Raw genomic sequence first — 19,307 nt, forward strand, 5'->3', positions numbered from 1 at the left:
ACACATTGCTACAACATCTGCAAAATGACTTTTAGTCTTCCACGGACTTCGTTTTGTGGACAAGGTTTTGGAGTCCTTTGAGTAAGCATCCAAATCTTGCTTTTCCATCTCCAACTTGAGAAATTACTTGTAGTATTTGATCTTGTCCACTTGCATGAAGCGAGTGTGAAAGATCGATTGAAAATATGCCCAAGTCATCGACTGAGGGCGTAACCCTGTCCACCATGTGTAGGTCTTGCCTTACAACATGATTTGTATTGACCGATATATTGGGTGTCAGTAAATTGACTGAGGGCATAACCTTGTCCACCATGTGTAGGCCTTGCCTTACAGCATGATTTCTATTGACCGATACACTGGGTGTCAGTAAATCGATACAAAACAAAGTAGGCCATCCATTCTCCCAACCAAGACTCAATGGAGGTCTCTTTACACTCCGTCCTCTCTCTCCATGAATAGACTACAGGGAAGCGTAATTGCCATTGGTGCCTCATCAAGGGGAAGCTTCCTAGGAGACTTCTTGTGGGGAAGCTTAACCGCCCTTGGTGCCTAGCCGTCTCAAGGGGAAACTTGGGGTTTCCTAATTATGGCACAAACAACATTCAAAAAAATATCTCTCCCTCGTCCCCTATTCTCCATGAATAGACTGCAGAATAAACATACTCCAGAATGTGAAATCCCTCTTACCATGACGTGCATGCGGAGGGTACTACCATGTCCTAGGGTGGCAGCTCTCAAAGGACACCCTCACACGAATGGTAGTTGAGAGATAAGCTAAAACCTAAAAAACACACCCAACAACCATGTGACTGTCGCTAGCATCAACCTCCACACACGAGAATCCATGTGCAAATCACAAAAATGAAAAAAACAACTTACCATAGATTCTCACCACCGGCTTGCATGTGCCCCTTTGCTCCCTTCTCGTGCTAGTAACGTCCCATAACACCCTATGCAAGAGGGTAGAGAGCCTGTCAAGCTAGGACATCATGGCCTCATGAGCTCTAATGGTTTTTTGCACGTTGCCATTATGTATGTATGAGCATGAAGAAGCTCTGATACCAATGTTAGTCCCGCGTCACATCCATCCTGCACACATGACATGACACAAGCCATACTTACACAAAGACAAGCATAGAGAGCGGATATCAGACTCACCTTCAGGCATAGAGCTGATATTGGCTCACCCCCGAGCTTGGGAGTTTGCAGGTAACATGGTAGCCTCTATTGCAAAGGCTGGTGTTCCATACTACCAAGCCCACACCAAGCGGGTGTGCCGGTAGAGTTGCCAAGGGCCTAGAGTCCAAGTGTGGTGATCACACAAGATGGCTCCCGAGTCTCAAACGAGACTTCAGCTCTATTTATAGGACTCCTTAACCGCCCTTCTTAACCTCCGTTTAACTAAGGGTGCATTCACACGTAGGATTGGTTCACATTAACTAGACATAATCCTGATGTTTAGGGAGACCCCCGGTGCCCCCCACAAAAAAAAAGACAAAAACAAAAACAACAAGGTGAAAGTTCACTATGGCCTACATAAAGGTTTCTTTGCCAGAGAAAGTGACACTAATTTTTTAAATCTTTTGTTATCACAATAAAATATTATGTTTTTTGAAAAAAGTGTAACAATAAATTATTTATACTACAATATAAAGACATAAAAACTAATGTTTGGAAAAACACTTGGAAGCATTGTAGCAAATTGAGAAAAAAGAAGGTGGAAGATGACGAAAAAATTATGTGTGACCAAATATATATTCAATGGCTTCTTTTAAAGAAAGAGGTACACAAATGTCAACACCTTTCACAAAGACCTAAAAGAAATAGGGGAAATTACCAAAATACCCCTCTAATTTGAGGAAATTCCCAAAATACCCCTCAAATTTCAAAAATTCCCAAAATGCCCCCGTTATTTTGTCATAAATTCCCAAAATGCCCTTCAAATTTTCCAAAATTCCCAAAATACCCCTGGTTGTGAGACTAAATTTCTCGAAAAATAAATTTTTATGTAGGTCTTCACAAGAAGAGTGATTCTCTATCGTACAAGATGCTAAAACTACAATTTGAGTTGGTTACGTAGGCTTTGGAAATGAATTGCTTCATTATTTTTAGACATAATTGCCTTTTTTGCGATGGTAACTGGTGACAAATTACATGTTGAGCACTCAAAAACGGATCTCAATTGTCAAAAACGAATGAAGATTAAAAAATCTTGAACATTCCAACCAAAATAGATACAAGGGTATTTGGAAAATTTTAAAATTTGAGGGGTATTTTGAGAATTTCCTCAAATTAGAGGGGTATTTTGGTAATTTTCTCAAAGAAATATTGAAGAAGATTTTTGCTTTTGCCATGTGGTACTAATATGCATTTGAAAAATATAGTGAAAAAGATTTTTTTTTGCCATGTGGTACTAATATGCATGCTTTATCCAACCGTCCACAATTGCACCAAAAAACCAACGCTTTATTAAGGACTCTTTAAGCAGCGTAGAAAGGCACTCTTTACATGGTAAATTTACATGGCTCACAGCCCTACTGCAAGGTTTTTAATTGTTTCGGACAATGGCAGCACGTGATGTTTCGGAGTTCTTTTCTGATTCCCCAAGTCCCAACTTCCGACAGACATCTCCGTTCTCTCTCTCTCTCTCTCTCTCTCTCTGCCATCTCGCCTTTTCCGCACTAGTGTCCGTGCAATATTGGCGATTGAAAAAGAAGAACATTGGCAGCTCCAGCCTTGTCCTCTCGCTATGACATTTTGGCCTGCTCATTATGTTCGTAGACTCTAGAGTTTCTGGCAAGCTGGAGAGGGAGAGAGAGAGAGAGAGCGCTCAGGCTCAGCTCCTGGTCGCAGAAGAAGCACCTCATTTGAGCTCTAGGAGTGTCACTACTGGGAGATGAAGCTGGTAAAGCCCACATGGGTTTTGTTGCTTCTTTCTCTGTGGCAGCTCGTCGCTGTGAGCAGCCGCTTTGTGGTGGAGAAGAACAGTTTAACAGTACTTGCCCCATCTTCCTTAATTGGGCAGCACGACAGTGCCATTGGCAACTTCGGTGCTCCTGATTACGGAGGCTCCATGATTCTTGATGTCAAGGTCCCTGAAAAGCACCCTGATGGTTGTAAACCCTTTCCGGACAATTTATTCAAGCGCAAATCTTCAAAAACTAGTCCAATTGTTGCACTTCTTGATCGTGGAGGTATGCGATGAGCTCATTATCATCTGCATGGTATTTTCATAAGAAGATTCGGGTCTTTTTCAGCTAGTTTGCAGTTACATACTGGTGGGTGCTTGACTGCCCTTGCGCACATGGCGTGCACGAACATGGGTGCACACATGTACATGTACACTGGGGCACGAACACGGATACTGGCTCGATTCTTAAGCATGAAATTTTATGATTTGGTTAGATAAAGACTGAAGTTGACTGCTTATGCTGAGCTTAGCTAAGGTGCCTATCTAAGTTGTCAGTGGCGATTACTCACTCTTTTTATTGCGTTTCCAGTCAGTGATATGAATGCGCTGTGAGGCGAAGTACTAGACTGATTGTGAAACCCTTTTGAAATGGGTGCTGTGAAGTAAGCAAAACTAGTAATATCATACTTGTTTTGGAGAACATCAGGACTTAGGCCGATGATTTTCATAAGATTGGCGGTTAGTCTTGCCACAGCACAGTCGTCTGTCAATACAGAGCTAGTTGGTCTATATTCAATGTGGGTTGATGCTGGGGTGATCATTCTTGAATCACAATCAGTTGCTTTTCCAATAGCAACTACCTGGTCTTTCCAGAATAGGATCAGTAGTGTGAATAAAAACTGCTGATGCTTGTTTCAACCAGGACATTGCTCAAGTGGCTGGTTGTCGGTGCCTAAGTGCCATGTATAGAATTATGCGGTATGGTCTCAGCAACCTGTGACTGGTTGATGAGGTTGATGCTGTTCAAATTTCTTTGCAGGTTCCATGGCCAGAGATATTGCATCTAGAAATGCTTATTATGTACTCATAATTTGCTGAGCTGACTCACTTTTGGAAACGCATCTCAATTTCCTGCACCTGTCCCTTGGTTTCATTCCAAAAGACACCATCATTACAAATTTTTTGCAACTAAGTCTGTTGAGATATGCCCCTGCTGTTGAGTCTTTTTTAAGTTCAAGGCTGTTTGGATAGATCTTTGAGGTCTCTTGGGATTGTTCCTACGATGTTAAAATTTCTTTTCTTCTTCTTCTTCTCCTCTTGTTGTCCTTTTGATCCAAGTTCTTGGCTTTTTGTTTGTATAAAGATATGCAGTATCTGACACGGTTATCCTTGCAGGATGCTACTTTGCGCTGAAAGTCTGGAATGCGCAGAATGCTGGGGCAGCTTCTGTGCTCATTGCCGATGATCGAGTTGAGCCCTTGATCACGATGGACTCTCCTGAAGAAGATGACAAAGCTGCAGAGTATGTGCAGAAAATTACGATACCTTCTGCCTTGATCGAAAAAAAATTTGGGGACAAGGTGAAAGCGGAGCTTGCTAAGAAGGAGACTATAACTGTAAAGTTAGACTGGTCCGAATCGCTGCCTCATCCTGATGAGCAGGTGGAGTACGAGCTTTGGACAAGCAGCACCGACGAATGTGGGGCAAAGTGCAATACACTGGCAGAGTTCATAAAAAGCTTCAAGGGTGCAGCACAACTTCTTGAAAAAGGGGGCCACACAAAGTTTACTCCTCACTATATCACATGGTATTGCCCAAATTCTTTCTCGAAAAGTAAGCAGTGCCATTCTGAATGCATTAACCATGGTAGATATTGTGCCCCTGATCCCGAACAAGACTTGAAAAAGGGTTATGAGGGGAAAGATGTGGTTATGGAGAACCTCAGACAACTCTGTGTCTACAAGGTTGCCAATGCTTCTGGAAAGCCATGGGTGTGGTGGGATTTTGTTTCAGACTTTCACATAAGGTGTCCAATGAAGGACAAGAAATACGACCAGGAGTGTGCAGAGGAGGTTATGCACTCACTTGGCAAGTATTCTACTTGCTCTTGTTAATGGTTTGTTTACGAACTTGTGCAGCTTGGCTTGAAATTTTACTCTATCAGGTCTGCCAAAGGACGAAGTCGAAAAATGCATGGGCCATCCAGATGCCGATGAAGACAATCCTTTATTAACATCTGAACAAAATGCGCAGGTCTGAGTTTAGTTTAGCTGAGAGCCTTAAGTATGATGTAAAAGAGCAGATTACATTCTTGTTTGTTAAACTTTTTTGAAGAATTCGCTATCTGCTTATGATATGACAAGGTACGTTCTGAGTGAATGTCATATGCTGTGTTATACTTTCTTGACCTAACTTTTAGTTGGGCTTAAGTTTTACAGACGTGATTTGAGTTTGGGGCAGTTCCATTTGTGCCTTTTCCTCATAAGCATTGATCGAGCATTGTTCTCTTTTCTTGGTCATTGCAGGTTGGGCAGGGGCCGCGAGGTGATGTTACCATTTTGCCCACTCTTATTGTTAATGGCAGGCAATATCGAGGTAAATGGTTCTGTGAAATCTATATCAATTTCTGAGCAGTCTGCATCCTCAAGGTTTGGTTCTTGGCAGGGAAGCTTGCAAAATCAGCGGTTTTGAAAGCAATTTGCGCTGGCTTCAAAGAAAGCACTGAACCTGCAGTTTGCTTGAGTCATGGTTTGTGTCATTCTGAAGACAAGTGGTTAACCTGATGACATATTCCCTTCATGAAGAATCGCTAAAACCATGATTTCTTGCAGACATGCAGACTAATGAATGTCTGAATAAAAATGGGGGATGTTGGAAAAACAAAGAAGCAAATGTGACTGCATGTAAGGTAGCAAAGCCATTTTAGTAATCTGTTTTCCTGGTTTGCCAGCTTTGTTATTTGCGTCAGCTTAATTTTAACAACCGATGCAGGATACTTTTAGGGGTCGCATTTGTGAATGTCCCATCGTACAAGGAGTGCAGTTTCAGGGTGATGGATACACATACTGTGAAGGCAGGTTTTTGTGTACAATACTTGTTTTATTAAAAGATAACGTTCTTGAAATTAAGTAACTGTGCATAGTGATAGTGTGTTTGTCGCTGCACTGAACGTTGATTGCTAGCTGGGATTTTGTGGTGGTACTGTGTATCTAGAACAGTGCAATCAATGCATACAATGGTAGTTTTATAAGTGTAGGATATATGAGAACAATTAAGATTGCATTGAATCTTGCCTTCAGTGGCCTCTTTGAATTAACCACTGTATGTGTCATAATATTGAGCTAAATGGATGAGCCAACTTGCTAGTGCAGCCATAGGTCCAGGGCGATGCAGTATTAACAATGGAGGTTGTTGGAAAGAAACGAGACATGGGCGAACTTTCTCTGCTTGCCAAGTGATCTTTTAAAACCAAATTGGTTTCTTATAGTAGGTGCTGGATTACCTTCTTCTGATTATAAAAACTGTGCATTTTGCAGTCATCCCATTTGAAAGGTTGTGAATGCCCTGAAGGTTTCCGTGGGGATGGTAGAAACCATTGTGAAGGTTTGTACCTGTTTCTTATGAGAGTCAGCGTACGTATGTGGGTATTGACTTGTGCTCTTGTTTGCAAGCCAATACCCACAAATCTATGCTGACACGGATGCATACATTCATACACGGCAACAGAAGCTGTGCTGTCCTATGCTTATTTGTATGGTGTACTAACCTTTATTGGTGTTCCAGATATTGACGAATGCGCAGAGAAGGCCGCTTGCCAATGTCCTGAATGCAAGTGTAAAGACAAGTGGGGTGGATATGAGTGTTCTTGCAAAGGAAAGCTGCTTTATATGAAAGAACAAGACACATGCATCGGTATGCTCTTGAATCTACTCTGACTCGAATCACTTTTTCAATTCAGTTGATGAGGGACATAAATGGTGAGAGTCAAAACACAGCTTTGCAATCATCCTAGTTATTGTGTACGAACTTGAGAAAGGTGCTCTTCTTTCCCATGATCATAGAGACTGATTTGAAGATTGTCCCAGTCAAGAGGCTTGGGATCCTGGAGGGGAATTGGATTTCAGCTCCATCTGTTTGTTCTTTACCCTTGTGCAGCTTGTACATAGTTACCAGGAACGAGCTTGTTACGAGGAACGGAAAATTGGAACATGGAATGGGGAATAGAACGTGTACGGAATTGCCATTCCCTGTTATAGATACTTCCATCAAAACACGGAATTGCCATTCCTTGTTACAGATACTTACATGAAAAGCACGGAATTGACTTACGTCAAAAACACGGAATTGTGATTTGGAATGAGAACGGGGAACGGAAGCCTAAAAGTGGCCATTCCTTGTAACTATGGGCTTGTATCATATCTTGTGCACCGGATGGATCCTCGGGGAGCACCAATGCGGTGGCTGGATTAGGCTGACGTTTTTTGTGTTGCACGAGTTATATGCTCTCACATCGGAGCACCGGCTAGGGGGTGCTCAATGTGGGTCTCTTAAATGGTTGTGATTTGCCACCGATTCTACTGCTAGCTTGTGGGGAGGTGGCATTAGTCATTATGAATGTGCAATGTCAAATGTTACATTCAGGTTGTCTAATAACAACATGGCTTAGTGGCTATCCATGTAATGAGACTAATGCGAGACAAAGGCTTGACTTACATAACATTTAATGTTATTTATGCAATTGTTAGCTGTTTTATGCTGACAAATTGACCGTGCGGTAAAATTTGTGCAAATTGAATCAAAATTTGTCGGAGCTTTTAGATTTAGATTTCGATTCCTTGTTCCAAGAGCTTCTGATGATGTATAATATGTATGATACACATTTTTACAGTATAGCCCTTCATCAAATTTGATTAGCATATCTCAATTTTATGGTAACTAACACTCTCACTCCCAAACACTGATAGTCATTGTCGCATGTATGACAGGCAAAGGTGCTGCAGGATTTACTTGGCTAATGGCATTCTTAGCTGGTTGGGCCATTTTTGCTGTAGCAGCTGCTGTTGGATATTTCATTTACAGGAAGCGATTACGGGTAAGAGCTCCAGTTCAAGAAGGTATTAAATTGCATGGGCAGACATGTCTAACAATTGGAAGGCACTTGTTATGCAGTCTTATATGGATGGGGAAATTCGTGCCATCATGGCCCAGTATATGCCACTGGAAACAGAGGATGAAGGGAATCATCTTTTGGAAAGCACCACATGAAAGATGGTGATAATCCATATTGGGAAAAAAAGTGTGTGAAGTGGAAGTTGAGGTTGATGTTTATGTTATGCCCACCAAGGGGGAGGGCTATTGATGATATTGGGAACACTTCAGATTCTATACAACCATTACCAGGAAAGGAAATTGGCTCTGTGAGGCGGGCCCGTTTTTAACATGATGGCCGGGTTCAAACCTGCCCCTAATCGAGAGCCCCGTAGTTTTCTACCAATGTGTAGGAAGAGGAAATTGTGACCATTCCTAGCAGCGCCGTAGTTCTCTACACATTGTCTTTAACATTATAGGTCTTGAGTTCAAGAGTAGTCGGATAAATCTTTGAGATCTCATAGGATTACTTCCACTAGATCTTTGAGGTCTCCTGGGATTGCTCCCACGATGCCAAAAATTCCCCTCTTTATGGAGTAACATGCAAGCTCCTAATGACAGGTTTATTCCTTTAGTAGCATAACACCATATTGTTCAACAAGTTTAACTTGATCCAATTATGACTAAGTTTTCACTAGATTTTGAAATGAGCACAAGCACCTAAATATAATGGGAGTATGCTCACACTGGGCTTAGTTACTTTGGGCAATAACCAAGTGTTAATCATGCTTATATGTGGGCTTAGTTCTTGACAAGTATGCTAGGAAGGCCACACTATGCTTAGTTGAAGTAGGCCTTGCATGTCAACATTGCTCATTAATGAATATTAAAACCCAAGTGTGATTTAAGTTTGGAGTGTCATGTGACTCATTGAAAGAATGGTAAGCCTTTTGGACTAGATCAAAAGCTACACCAATCAAGTACGCATTTTAATAGCTTTCGTGCTAGAATTGTTTGATAAAACTCCAAAATTTGCTTGTGCATATGATCAAAAGATCTGGAATTTGCTTGTGAATGCAAGTAAAATCTTATAATCTTTGCCTCTCTTTTTGCAAGTTATTAGTAAAGCTTTGTAGTCTATGTGAAGAGGAGAACAGCCTTTTGACTTTTCAGGCCCTTCAAAGTTTCCCCAAGAGAAGTATGAGCTAATTTATGATGCACCAAGATGCCCCTTGCTCAAGACAACGAATGGTATATAGTCATAGTGTCAAATACAAGATGTTGGGAGAGTTTTGTGTGGCCCCCAAGTTAATGCCCCATACTAGACGCTACCTGGAAGTTAATGCCTCTTAAACACTCCATCAAAAGTAGGTAAATTGTTGATGTTGCTATGTGACCATGTTCAACACGCTCAATCCAATACTCCACAATTTCTCCCAAGTGTTTTAGGAGTCCACTAAGGTCTTACCAAGGCCAAAATAAGCATCGGAAGATATGATCTATATCTCCTTTATGGCTCCATAAAAATAAATTCATTAAATTGGATTAAAGGAAATATTAAAGAGAAGACAATTACAAGGAAAAGTACAATATACGAAAAGAGACACAAGTGCTATGCATGCATCAAACCTTTCTTAACCCCTTATGACCCTTTAATCTGCATCTGTACAAGTTTTGAAGGAATCCAAAGTCATTGAGACCTACCTATGTTGGTCTCAAGCCCATTCTCTTCCTTGTTCGAACTCCTCAACAACAACACCTATTCATGAAGCCCCTTGAGAGCCCTCTATGCACGGTGACGTTGCATCATATTTTTGATCCAAGGTGGCATTCGCAGGTCCTTGCTCTATGACCTTGGATCAACGGAAGCTTGGAGGACTTTGTGAAGCCCTCATCTCCAAAGGCCGCATCAAATTGTTGGATGAAGGCCAATACTTTGTCAGTGGCACCAAAGGTGCTATCATAGGTGAGAAAAGAGATACTCTTTCTTCCCTCTTTGAACTTCTTGAACTTTTGTGATCTTTGCCATGTAGGGTATGATTTGCGATGTCCTCCCCTCTTGTATTCTCTAGGAGAATAGCCATAGCTTTCGTCGTCCGGACAGGAGGAAGGTGAAGACGAAGGAGAAGAGGGTGACCTCTTTCTTGACCTTTTCTTCCTTTGTTTCCTTTCTTCCCTTTTGGAGTGACGAGGAGAAGGACCGTGTGTTGACCGTTTCCTCATGGAAGGAGTTGGCGATTGTCTAGACCGTCATCTTCGTGGAGCCACATCTTCAAAGGAACTTAGGGATTCATTACTTTCTTGTTCTTTGGATTTCTCCTCTTGTATGGGAGAGAGTCTTCTTTTGGGGGTCTCTTCAAGAGGCCTCCTAAGCTCTTTGTCCTCTTGGAGAGGAAGGGAAGTCCCATAAGCACGAAGTTGTTGAGTAACTTTGGCTTGCAAAGTAGGGTTGCCCATAGCTTTTGATGCAACCTAGTAATAAGATAATTGATAAACATAGGGGCATCATCATTAGCACCTTCATGTGCAAAATCAAAGTTATCAATGTTCATTTTACTCTCTTGGTTATTGTCAGCCATGCTAATTATACTTATATGTTTACTTAGTGTATTCTTTGGCGATTCAAAATCTTAGTTGCTACTCCTCTTAGCCTTTGAAAATAAGCACTTAACTATTTACACCCACGGCATGAATTGGTTAATTATAGAGAGTAGTGGGGTCGGTCTAACATAGAAGAATTGTCGAGGGATAGCTCCTTTTGGACTTCTCATGGCTCAATAATGGTAAAGCCGTAGGCAAGTCTGAAAAGATCCCATTATCAAGACCAAAGCTCCCGAGGTGTGCACCATATTGCACATAGTGGACTCAAGAAAACCAATAATAGATCCCAGTCCCACTTATCTTAATATAATTAACAAAATCAACCATTAATAGGCTACTTAAGGATCTCTCTTCTTCAACAAGAAAAGAGAAACCAAATGCTTTGATACCAATGTAATTGAAATGGCCTATGAACTTTGAGGATAGCGGAATTAAGAGAATTAGAGTGAGCATTTTTGTGAGATTCCTTTGAGAACATAGAGGGTGAACTTAATTTATGGTAGCAACATAAAATAGTACTTAACTAATTTGACATCAACAATACTTTTGCAAGAGAGAGAGTGTTAGAGAACATGACAATAGTTGAGGAATAGATTTACTTGGAGCCGGTCCTCCCTCCAAAAGGCGTTTGTATTATAGATTCTCCCATCAAGAGAGACTTGATATAATACAATCTTTGTGTTCCTTGTGACTTAGGTGATGCAATGAAGATGTAAAGCTTCATGCATCACAATCATAACATAAACTTTGCAAAAAGCATTAACTATCCCAAGCCTCAGTCCCAAGGCCTTAAACACCATCGATAGTGGAGAGAGCTAGCGGGGAATGAGGGTAGGGAAGAGGAAGAAGAATCATCCGTAGGAGAAAGAAATAGTTTCTCACTTATCATAACTCTTCTTACTTAGCATAGCATAATAGCATAGTAATGAAGATGAAGAAGATGGCAAGCTGACATTGAAGCATGGCTCTTGGTTGGATTTGCATTCCATAGCCAAGAGTGTTGGTGTAGGCTCTCAACTTCTCAACAAGCTTGGAGAAGGAGATGGAGCTCTTGTACTTTGCACTTCACTTCATGAGAGTATATGTGTGTGTGTGTGGGGGAGAGTATACCCCCTCTCATGCTTGGTCCACCTCTCTCTCTCTCTCTCTCTCTCTCTCTCGTATTATTTAATTATATCATTTGGACATGTGTCCTCTTTTTCTTCTTTGAGAGAAAGAGCTTAATTATTTATTTTTATGCATCTAAATTCTCATTGGACCCCTTTAAAGCCTATCCAACAGGATTCAAGCACATCATGAGGGCCACATGTGGAGGATTTTGGACATGTGTCGCTTATGCTTCTTAAGTCATTTGGTTTGAATTAAACACTTCAAGCACTTAGTCAATTAAGTATGGAAACCGTATATACCTCTTGAGAATTTATCTTTGAATCAAAAACTTCAAGAACCTTAGTCATTTAAGCATAAAAATCACCTCAAGCTTTGGGCAAGGTTCCCACAAACACTTTAAGCACTTTAGTTAGCAAGCCGACAAGCACCTCATTCTTGGGTAGGATTCCCACCTCAAGGTCAGCCCTAGCTTGCTTAAGATCAAAGAACTTTTTAACACTAACTTTTGGACGTCTTTAATGAAGCTAATTCTAAGGTCTTTAAGCTCCATTAGGTAGCATTTCTATTTAACAGACCATCTCTCATTTGGACCCCTAAATAACCTTGGCCCTGTGTTGAGACAGATCCATAAGCATATGTCTATATTCTAACCCTTGTTCCTGTTTATTCTCCCACATCAAATGATCAGTTTAATATGAGAAAATCATTTGGGTTGGTTAGATATTAGATTTTATGACAAACTATTTGGAGTTACTTATCCTGACTTCGAGTGAACATTCCACTATTGCTAGATGTCACACCTTGTTCATCGCCATGAGGATGGGAAGCTTCTGTAGTCTTCCTATGGAGTAGATTTTCCCTAGACAAACCAAATTTCTCTCCTCCCAATCTGCAACAACCATGTGAACATGATTATAAACTTTATGACCTTGCACTATGGTTGTTTGTCCATACAAAAAAGATCTTGTAATTATGCGAATGTCGTTGACACGATGTAGAGCTTGATTATATGGTAGCAGACCCCCAAGGAGGATATTATCCTCTTCATGAACATTGAAGATGGTGGAAAAATACTATTCAATGTAGGATTAATGCATCCTTTTAATGCTGCATCATCTACTAGAAGCATTCTTTTTGTATCAATCCCAAATTTTGTTGGTTCAATAGCCAATAGTTTGAAAAGTGCTTCTACTCCTAGATTATCTGGGTGAATGATTCTTGATTCTACACATGATTGACATTGGCTTTTCCCCCAAATCATAAAGAATGGAAACTTTTCTCTAGCCTCCTTCTCTAAAATCTTGATGATGTCCATAATATGTGTATCATCAACAATTGACCATATCCCTACATAGAAATAAGTAGTCTTTAAAAACTCAATGCATCCTAGTTGTAAAAATATATACTCATGTTCACACTTTAAGCTCTTCATATTTTGGACTTTTGCCAGCATAGTCTCAAAAGGAATCCACACAAGCTCACTATTGTAGTCAGCATTGGTCTGTCAATGGATGAAATATCCAAATCACTATGCACCCCAGTTCCCAGATCTTGAGTTACTAAAATATTTTGGATGGATTCTTCTTCTGAACTTGTACATGTTTTGGAACTTGCATCACCTTCTACTTTCATAGCATTACTCTTCAATTTCATCTCCAATGGCTGCAATGGTTGACCTTTAGGAATTTATAGATTTTTGTCAGCTTATTCAAGAACTCTATGGCTACTATAGAGATCCATAGACTCTTTCTCAAAAGGTCCAATAACTTTAAAATCCTTTGTACCGACAATGTCAAGTAAAACTTCATCAACTGCAACATCGTGTTGAAGGACTACAAGTTTTAAAGAACACCTATTGTTAGCTTTGGAAGCACCTACAACTCAGATGGATTTTTTTGTCGCACTCTTATAACAAAATTAGAGAGTATCCAAATGTTAATATCTAAGAATATATTTAATAAGACCAAGGATGCCATTCCAATATAGCTTGTAGGAATTTTTGGACCACCCTAAAAGGCCTTATGTCCACATGGTCATCTTTGACTATAAGGTTTTGATCATAGGTTTCTTGAAGAGAAATACATTTTATCCTATTGCCTAAGGGTTATAGGGTGAACTTTGTAGGTATCTTGAAGACTCTGCAGGAGCTTAAAATACATAAGGAGTTTTCTTTATAGGTAATCAAAATAGAAAGAAATCTATAGTCTTAGGACCATAAGGTGATTTATACTTGGGCCACCCTATGGTATTAAGGCCATAGGGCCTATATAGAGTATGATATAAACATCTAGAATAAATTTTTTGCCTTTGGGCTAGATGATGCATTTTGGTGGTCTCACATTAACTCCTTAGCTTACTATCTACTTTACACTACGTAGAGCTTGGGGCCAAATGATGCCCTTTATGTTAGTTACAAGCCGTAAGGCCCTAAGACCATAGGGTGGCCAAGGTGACCATTTAGACCCTCTACATCAGCACGATTTGGTCTTAGAATCATAGGGTGTTTTCTATATGATCCTATGACCATAGTGTGCTTTGTCTTGAATCTAAGGGACCACAATCTCATTTTTTTTCACCTCTATTTTGGCACTCTATGGCCCTAGGGCCAGCGGGGTTCTCACTATGTTTTCTAGGACACATGACGTTGATCATAGGTTTCTTGAAGAAAGCCACATTTATCCCATGGCCCTTAGGGCATAGGGTACTCTCTGCAGGTGTCTTTAAGACTTTGGGAGAGCCTAGAATACACCTTTTCATTACCTTAGGACTATAGGGATAATATTTTTTATAGGTATAAACACGTATATAACTTGGACTATATGATGTACCTCTATGTTTGCATCGTGTGGCCCAAGGGCCATACGGTCTCCCCTAGAGCACATGGTGTTGATAATAAGTTTCTTCAAGAAAACCATATTTCATCCGATGGATCTTTTTTGGTATCTTTAAGAATCTATGAGAGACTAAAATATATCTATCTTTGGCTTTAGGGCCACAAGGATAGGGTTTTTTTAGGTATAATATAGAGAGAAGTCTATAACCTTAGGATTATAGTAGGGTATTTTTTGCATGTATACCACCCTATGTCCCTAAGGCCATATGACATGTATGGAGTACTCTACAACCTTAGGATTGTAGGGTACATTTTGTAGGTATAAAATAGAGATAACTCTATAACCTCAGTCTCCATAGAGTGGTTTTTTCATGTATCACTCTATGGCCCTAAGACCATATGGTATTTATGGAGTACTTTACACATAAGAAGAAAACATTTGTAGACTTTGGGCCATATGATATATCTTAGTGATCTTACAACAACTCCTTTGCCTATTTACTTAGCATTATGTAGATCCTAAGGACAAAGGTTTTCTTCTATGTTTGTTAGAGATCTATTACTTTAATGCCATAGCGTGACCAAGGTGCCCATTAAGAGAATAATGTAATACATATGAAGAGTATCCAATGGGTGGGCTAGATATCCTTTTATAGCATCCTCTATATGATTTTTATGACCATAACATGCTTTGTTTTGAGCCTAAGGGATTGTAGCCTCATTTGTATATATCTGTATATTGACACCCTAAGGACCAGGGGACATAAGGTTTCCTCTATATTTTTTTATACAAGGGTGTTGATAATAGGGTTCTAGAAGAAACCCACATTTTACTTATGGCCTAAGGGCCATAGGGTGCTCTTTGTAGGTATCTTTAAGACTTTGTGAAAGCCTAAAATAATACGCCTTTCTATGGAATTAGGGCCATAAGAAAAAAAATTCTTGTAGGTATCAAAAGAGGGAATTTGATAGTGCTAAGATTGTGAAAGATTTATATATGTACCACCCTATGGCCCTATGGCTATAGGGTCTATATGGAGTACCGTACAGAGAAACTAAAAGTAATTTATAGCCTTTGGGCCATAGGATACATTTTGGTAATCTCACCAAAACCCTTTGATATTTTTACTCAACAATACATAGATCATAGTGCCAAAGGGTTCTCTCTATGTTAGTTAGATAAACCACCCTATGGACTTATGGCCATAGGGTGGCCATAAGGTGCATCCTAATATACTACAAACAAAGAGTACTCAATGGCCTCAAGGTCATTGGTGACCTAACTACATCTGTAGGGGCTCTAAATTGGGACCCTATGGCCCAAGGGCAATACGGTCTGTATGGTTTCATGACCATAGTATGCATTGAACATAAGAGACTGTAGTGTTACATATATACTATTTCTCTTAAGTGTCACTTGAACCATCACGCAAGACATCCAAATAAGATAAAAACATGTGATGCTCTTGGTACGCATTTGAAGAATACATAAAAACCTAAACTATGCCACCTTCAGGACCACAGAGTTCTTTGCAAGAGTAGACTATAAAAGGAATTTGGCATTGGACAATAACCTATGGCCTTATGGAGACTGTTATGAGATTGGGAACCCTCTTGTTGTAACTGGTTAATTACAGTTGGGATAGCTGCCTTAATGGTTAATTATGTGTTGTCCAATTTGATTTTACTAATAGTGAGTTGATGATGATTTGTAGATTGGAATTTTGGGGGTTGAGAAGGAGACGCCTGCAAATTGTAAGGTTTCCAGTTTCCGAAACCTTCAAAATTGTACTAAGCTTGAAAAACTTAATGGAAAACACTATTGCAGGACTCCAAAAACTATTAATTTTGGTATTTTTGGAATCATAAGCAAAGCTTTACTATATTTAGAAATTTTCAGAATCTGATTCCGATAAAAACGGAAACAGTTATGGGTCCTGGAAAATTACCATAGAAATTCAATTAATAACAAAAATTCGATGGTTCCATTATTAATCATTAGCAAAGACTTCTTTACACTAAGGTTCTAGAGTTAGATAGAAAATTCCAATTTTCATCATTAAGGATCTGCAAAAATCAACCAGGCAAATTCTGGAAGGTATGGGGTGAGTGTGGAAGCTGGGGAAACTTGCTAGGAGCAGTGATGGCTGAAAATGGAGCAAATTGCAAGCTAGGGGGCTGCTTGGACTAGGGGAAAACTGCCAAAATCCGCCAGATGCCCAAAAAAAGCTATAAAAAGGACCTTTCTCTTCATATTTTCTTAGACTCAGAGCCTTGAGAATTTCTCTCTCATCTAGGGAGAAACACTACCCACAAATCATTAGAGTTTAATCTCTAATTGATTAACCCTAACGGCTGCCGAAATGGCTCCCAAGAGAACCAAGGGGAATCCTTTGATTGAAGATGAAGATGTTAGTAACAAACGCAACAAAGCAAATAACGACCATGAAGCAGGGCCTAGCCATAGGCCAACAGAGGAGAGTCTACGGGCACCTGCCCCATAGCAGATGGACGACCAGTCCCATGTGGATTTCAATTATGCCATTAATAGCTTTTAGAGTTCATTTTAAGTTAAGCATTGCATACATAAGGTTAGGAAGAAAAAAAGCTGGCTGTAAATGGAAGGTAACTTCTATGAAACCCGCGAGCAATGATTGTAATTAGGAAAGGACTGATTGGGTTATGACTGGTTGAAATAGGAAAGAAATGTTTGGCCATCCTTAAGACAGCTTGTCTCAAGACACCTCTGATTCCTTGGAAGTATTTTACTCCAGGTAATGAGTAATGATGGAGATACCATCATGGAGGAGTCGGTTACCTCGGCACATGTGGAGTCTTTACCCCGTGCTTGTTTATGTTTATGGATAGTACTTTTAAGTTTATCCTAGAGGAACCGCCCGGTTGTATGGGCAACTAGTTTTCGCGTATGGGCGCCCAGACTTTGGGTGAAGACTTTCCACCCCGGTTATATAAATAAGGAATGGGTGTCGTGTTTCACCCTTGTATAGGTGGTCTTAAGACAAGTTAGTACTGGTGAGTGATCCTTAAAAAAGACAGTACCTTGTCTTAAGTTTAAAGATGTCTGTTTTCTGAAAGAATGTCTTCAATACTGTTTTCAAAGGTTGTCTTAAGGAAATACAGTTTGAAAAGTTAAAAAGGAATCATTGTTTTAATTGTGGAAAGAATGTGGTAGTAATTAAACAACAATAGAATCATGTGTGAGTGCGGGGTGGTAAGTGGGGATTGACTAAGGTTGTCAATCATGGATGGGTGGACCTGATTAGTCAGGTAACTATTCATTCCCGCGCACTAAAACGTTTAGAAACTTCTTCACTTGGACGAGGAATCCACCAGCGGTTGTGCCCTCACATATGCTAGAGGGAAAAAAGAGTTGGCTAAGGAAACCTTACTCTAAAGGATGAGGATTTAGGGCCGGAATTTTTTTATAAGGTCCCGTTTCCACTGCGAGACAGGACTAGGTCTCTTCTTGGGCTATAAACCTAAACCATTGTCAATGGTAATGGTGAATTCCCTAGAATTTTTCTTGTTTAAAGACTTTGACTTTAGTAGGCCTAGAGACCTGTCAATGGTACCAACCCGTTTTTGGTGTCGACGGGTTTGGAGACCTTACAAGTGGTATCAGAGCATGGTTTAATAAGGTCCTGACCTTAGGAGGGTAAAAGTTGGAAAATAGGCATAAGTGGTATTGCATTTTGACTTATGGTATATTGTGAATTGAGAATTTCCCTATCAATACAGGAAAATATCCGCCAAGCTTACCAAAAGGTTGTGATTTTCAATATCATGTTCGAGGTTGCTTGCAGCTCCAACAACTTTGTACTTCGCAAGAGCATCATGCAATTGTTAGATTTAATGTTTTCCCCTCCTCCTACATGGGGAATCAATTGGTCACAGTTTGGCAGAATTTTCCTGATTGATGCGGGACAGTTAGAAGGGTTGACACTCAACTAAAAAGACTCAAGTGGGCAGAAACACTTCGGACCATCGAAGTTTTCTTCTTTAGTGGGACTGAAGATCCAGATCAGAGACCATTGTCGTAGATGGGGTAGAAGTGTTACAGAATCAATGGGTCTATGATCAGCTAGCCACAATAATATTCCCAGGTAGGATCAGGCCCATGAGGGTAGGCCTAAGGTTTAGGGGACCAAAAGACGTCATCTTTTTTGATCCTCTGTCAGACCCACCAATGGTAAAGAGGTTGTTGATTTAGGGAATCACACATTGTATATAGCATGAGTCCATCTTGTATATAGTATGAGCCCATCTTGTACATAGTATGAGTCAGTGTTGTATCAATCTTTGTATATACCATGGTTTTATGACATGCTTGTGTAGTAAAATTGAAATGGTGATAAGGATTGTTAGATTTCTGTTTGTAGTATGTTAAAAAGTATATAAATTTGAGAACTGCATGACAAAACAAAAGTAGTGTAATCACTAAAGCATTTTCATTAATTACAAACCCAGGGAATTGCCAAAAGTCTCTATACTCCCACCCAGGAAAAGAAACTACTGTTAAAACAAGTTCAACTCCCAACTTTCAAGGGAGAAGGAACCAATCTAGAACGTGATGCAGAAGCATGGCTCGACGCCATGGATGATTATTTCTTAGCAGCAGGAACTGCTTTAGAGAATCAAGCAATGTTAGGAATGTTTCGACTCACCGGAGATGCCAAACTCTGGTGGAAACAATACTGTAGAGATAATCTTTCCATTAGTCCCTCTTGGGAAAGAATGAAGCAG

The 19,307-nt window shown here is 40.1% G+C and overlaps 1 protein-coding gene across 1 annotated transcript; it reads left to right on the top strand.

The window, feature by feature from the left end:
- The first annotated feature begins 2,625 nt into the window (after positions 1-2,625).
- LOC147422552 (vacuolar-sorting receptor 4-like) lies at positions 2,626-8,696 on the top strand. The gene is made up of 12 exons (XM_086502449.1): positions 2,626-3,194; positions 4,307-4,999; positions 5,076-5,164; positions 5,437-5,506; positions 5,576-5,659; positions 5,743-5,819; positions 5,903-5,984; positions 6,283-6,365; positions 6,448-6,514; positions 6,695-6,823; positions 7,897-8,003; positions 8,081-8,696. Exons 1-12 carry the CDS (start codon positions 2,897-2,899, stop codon positions 8,174-8,176), a joined length of 1,875 nt encoding a protein of 624 aa, XP_086358575.1. The 5' UTR covers positions 2,626-2,896; the 3' UTR covers positions 8,177-8,696.
- The last annotated feature ends 10,611 nt before the right edge of the window (positions 8,697-19,307 follow it).

This window comes from Adiantum capillus-veneris, chromosome 27, assembly GCF_014529385.1.
Source record: "Adiantum capillus-veneris isolate H3 chromosome 27, ASM1452938v2, whole genome shotgun sequence".
NCBI lineage: Eukaryota > Viridiplantae > Streptophyta > Polypodiopsida > Polypodiales > Pteridaceae > Adiantum > Adiantum capillus-veneris.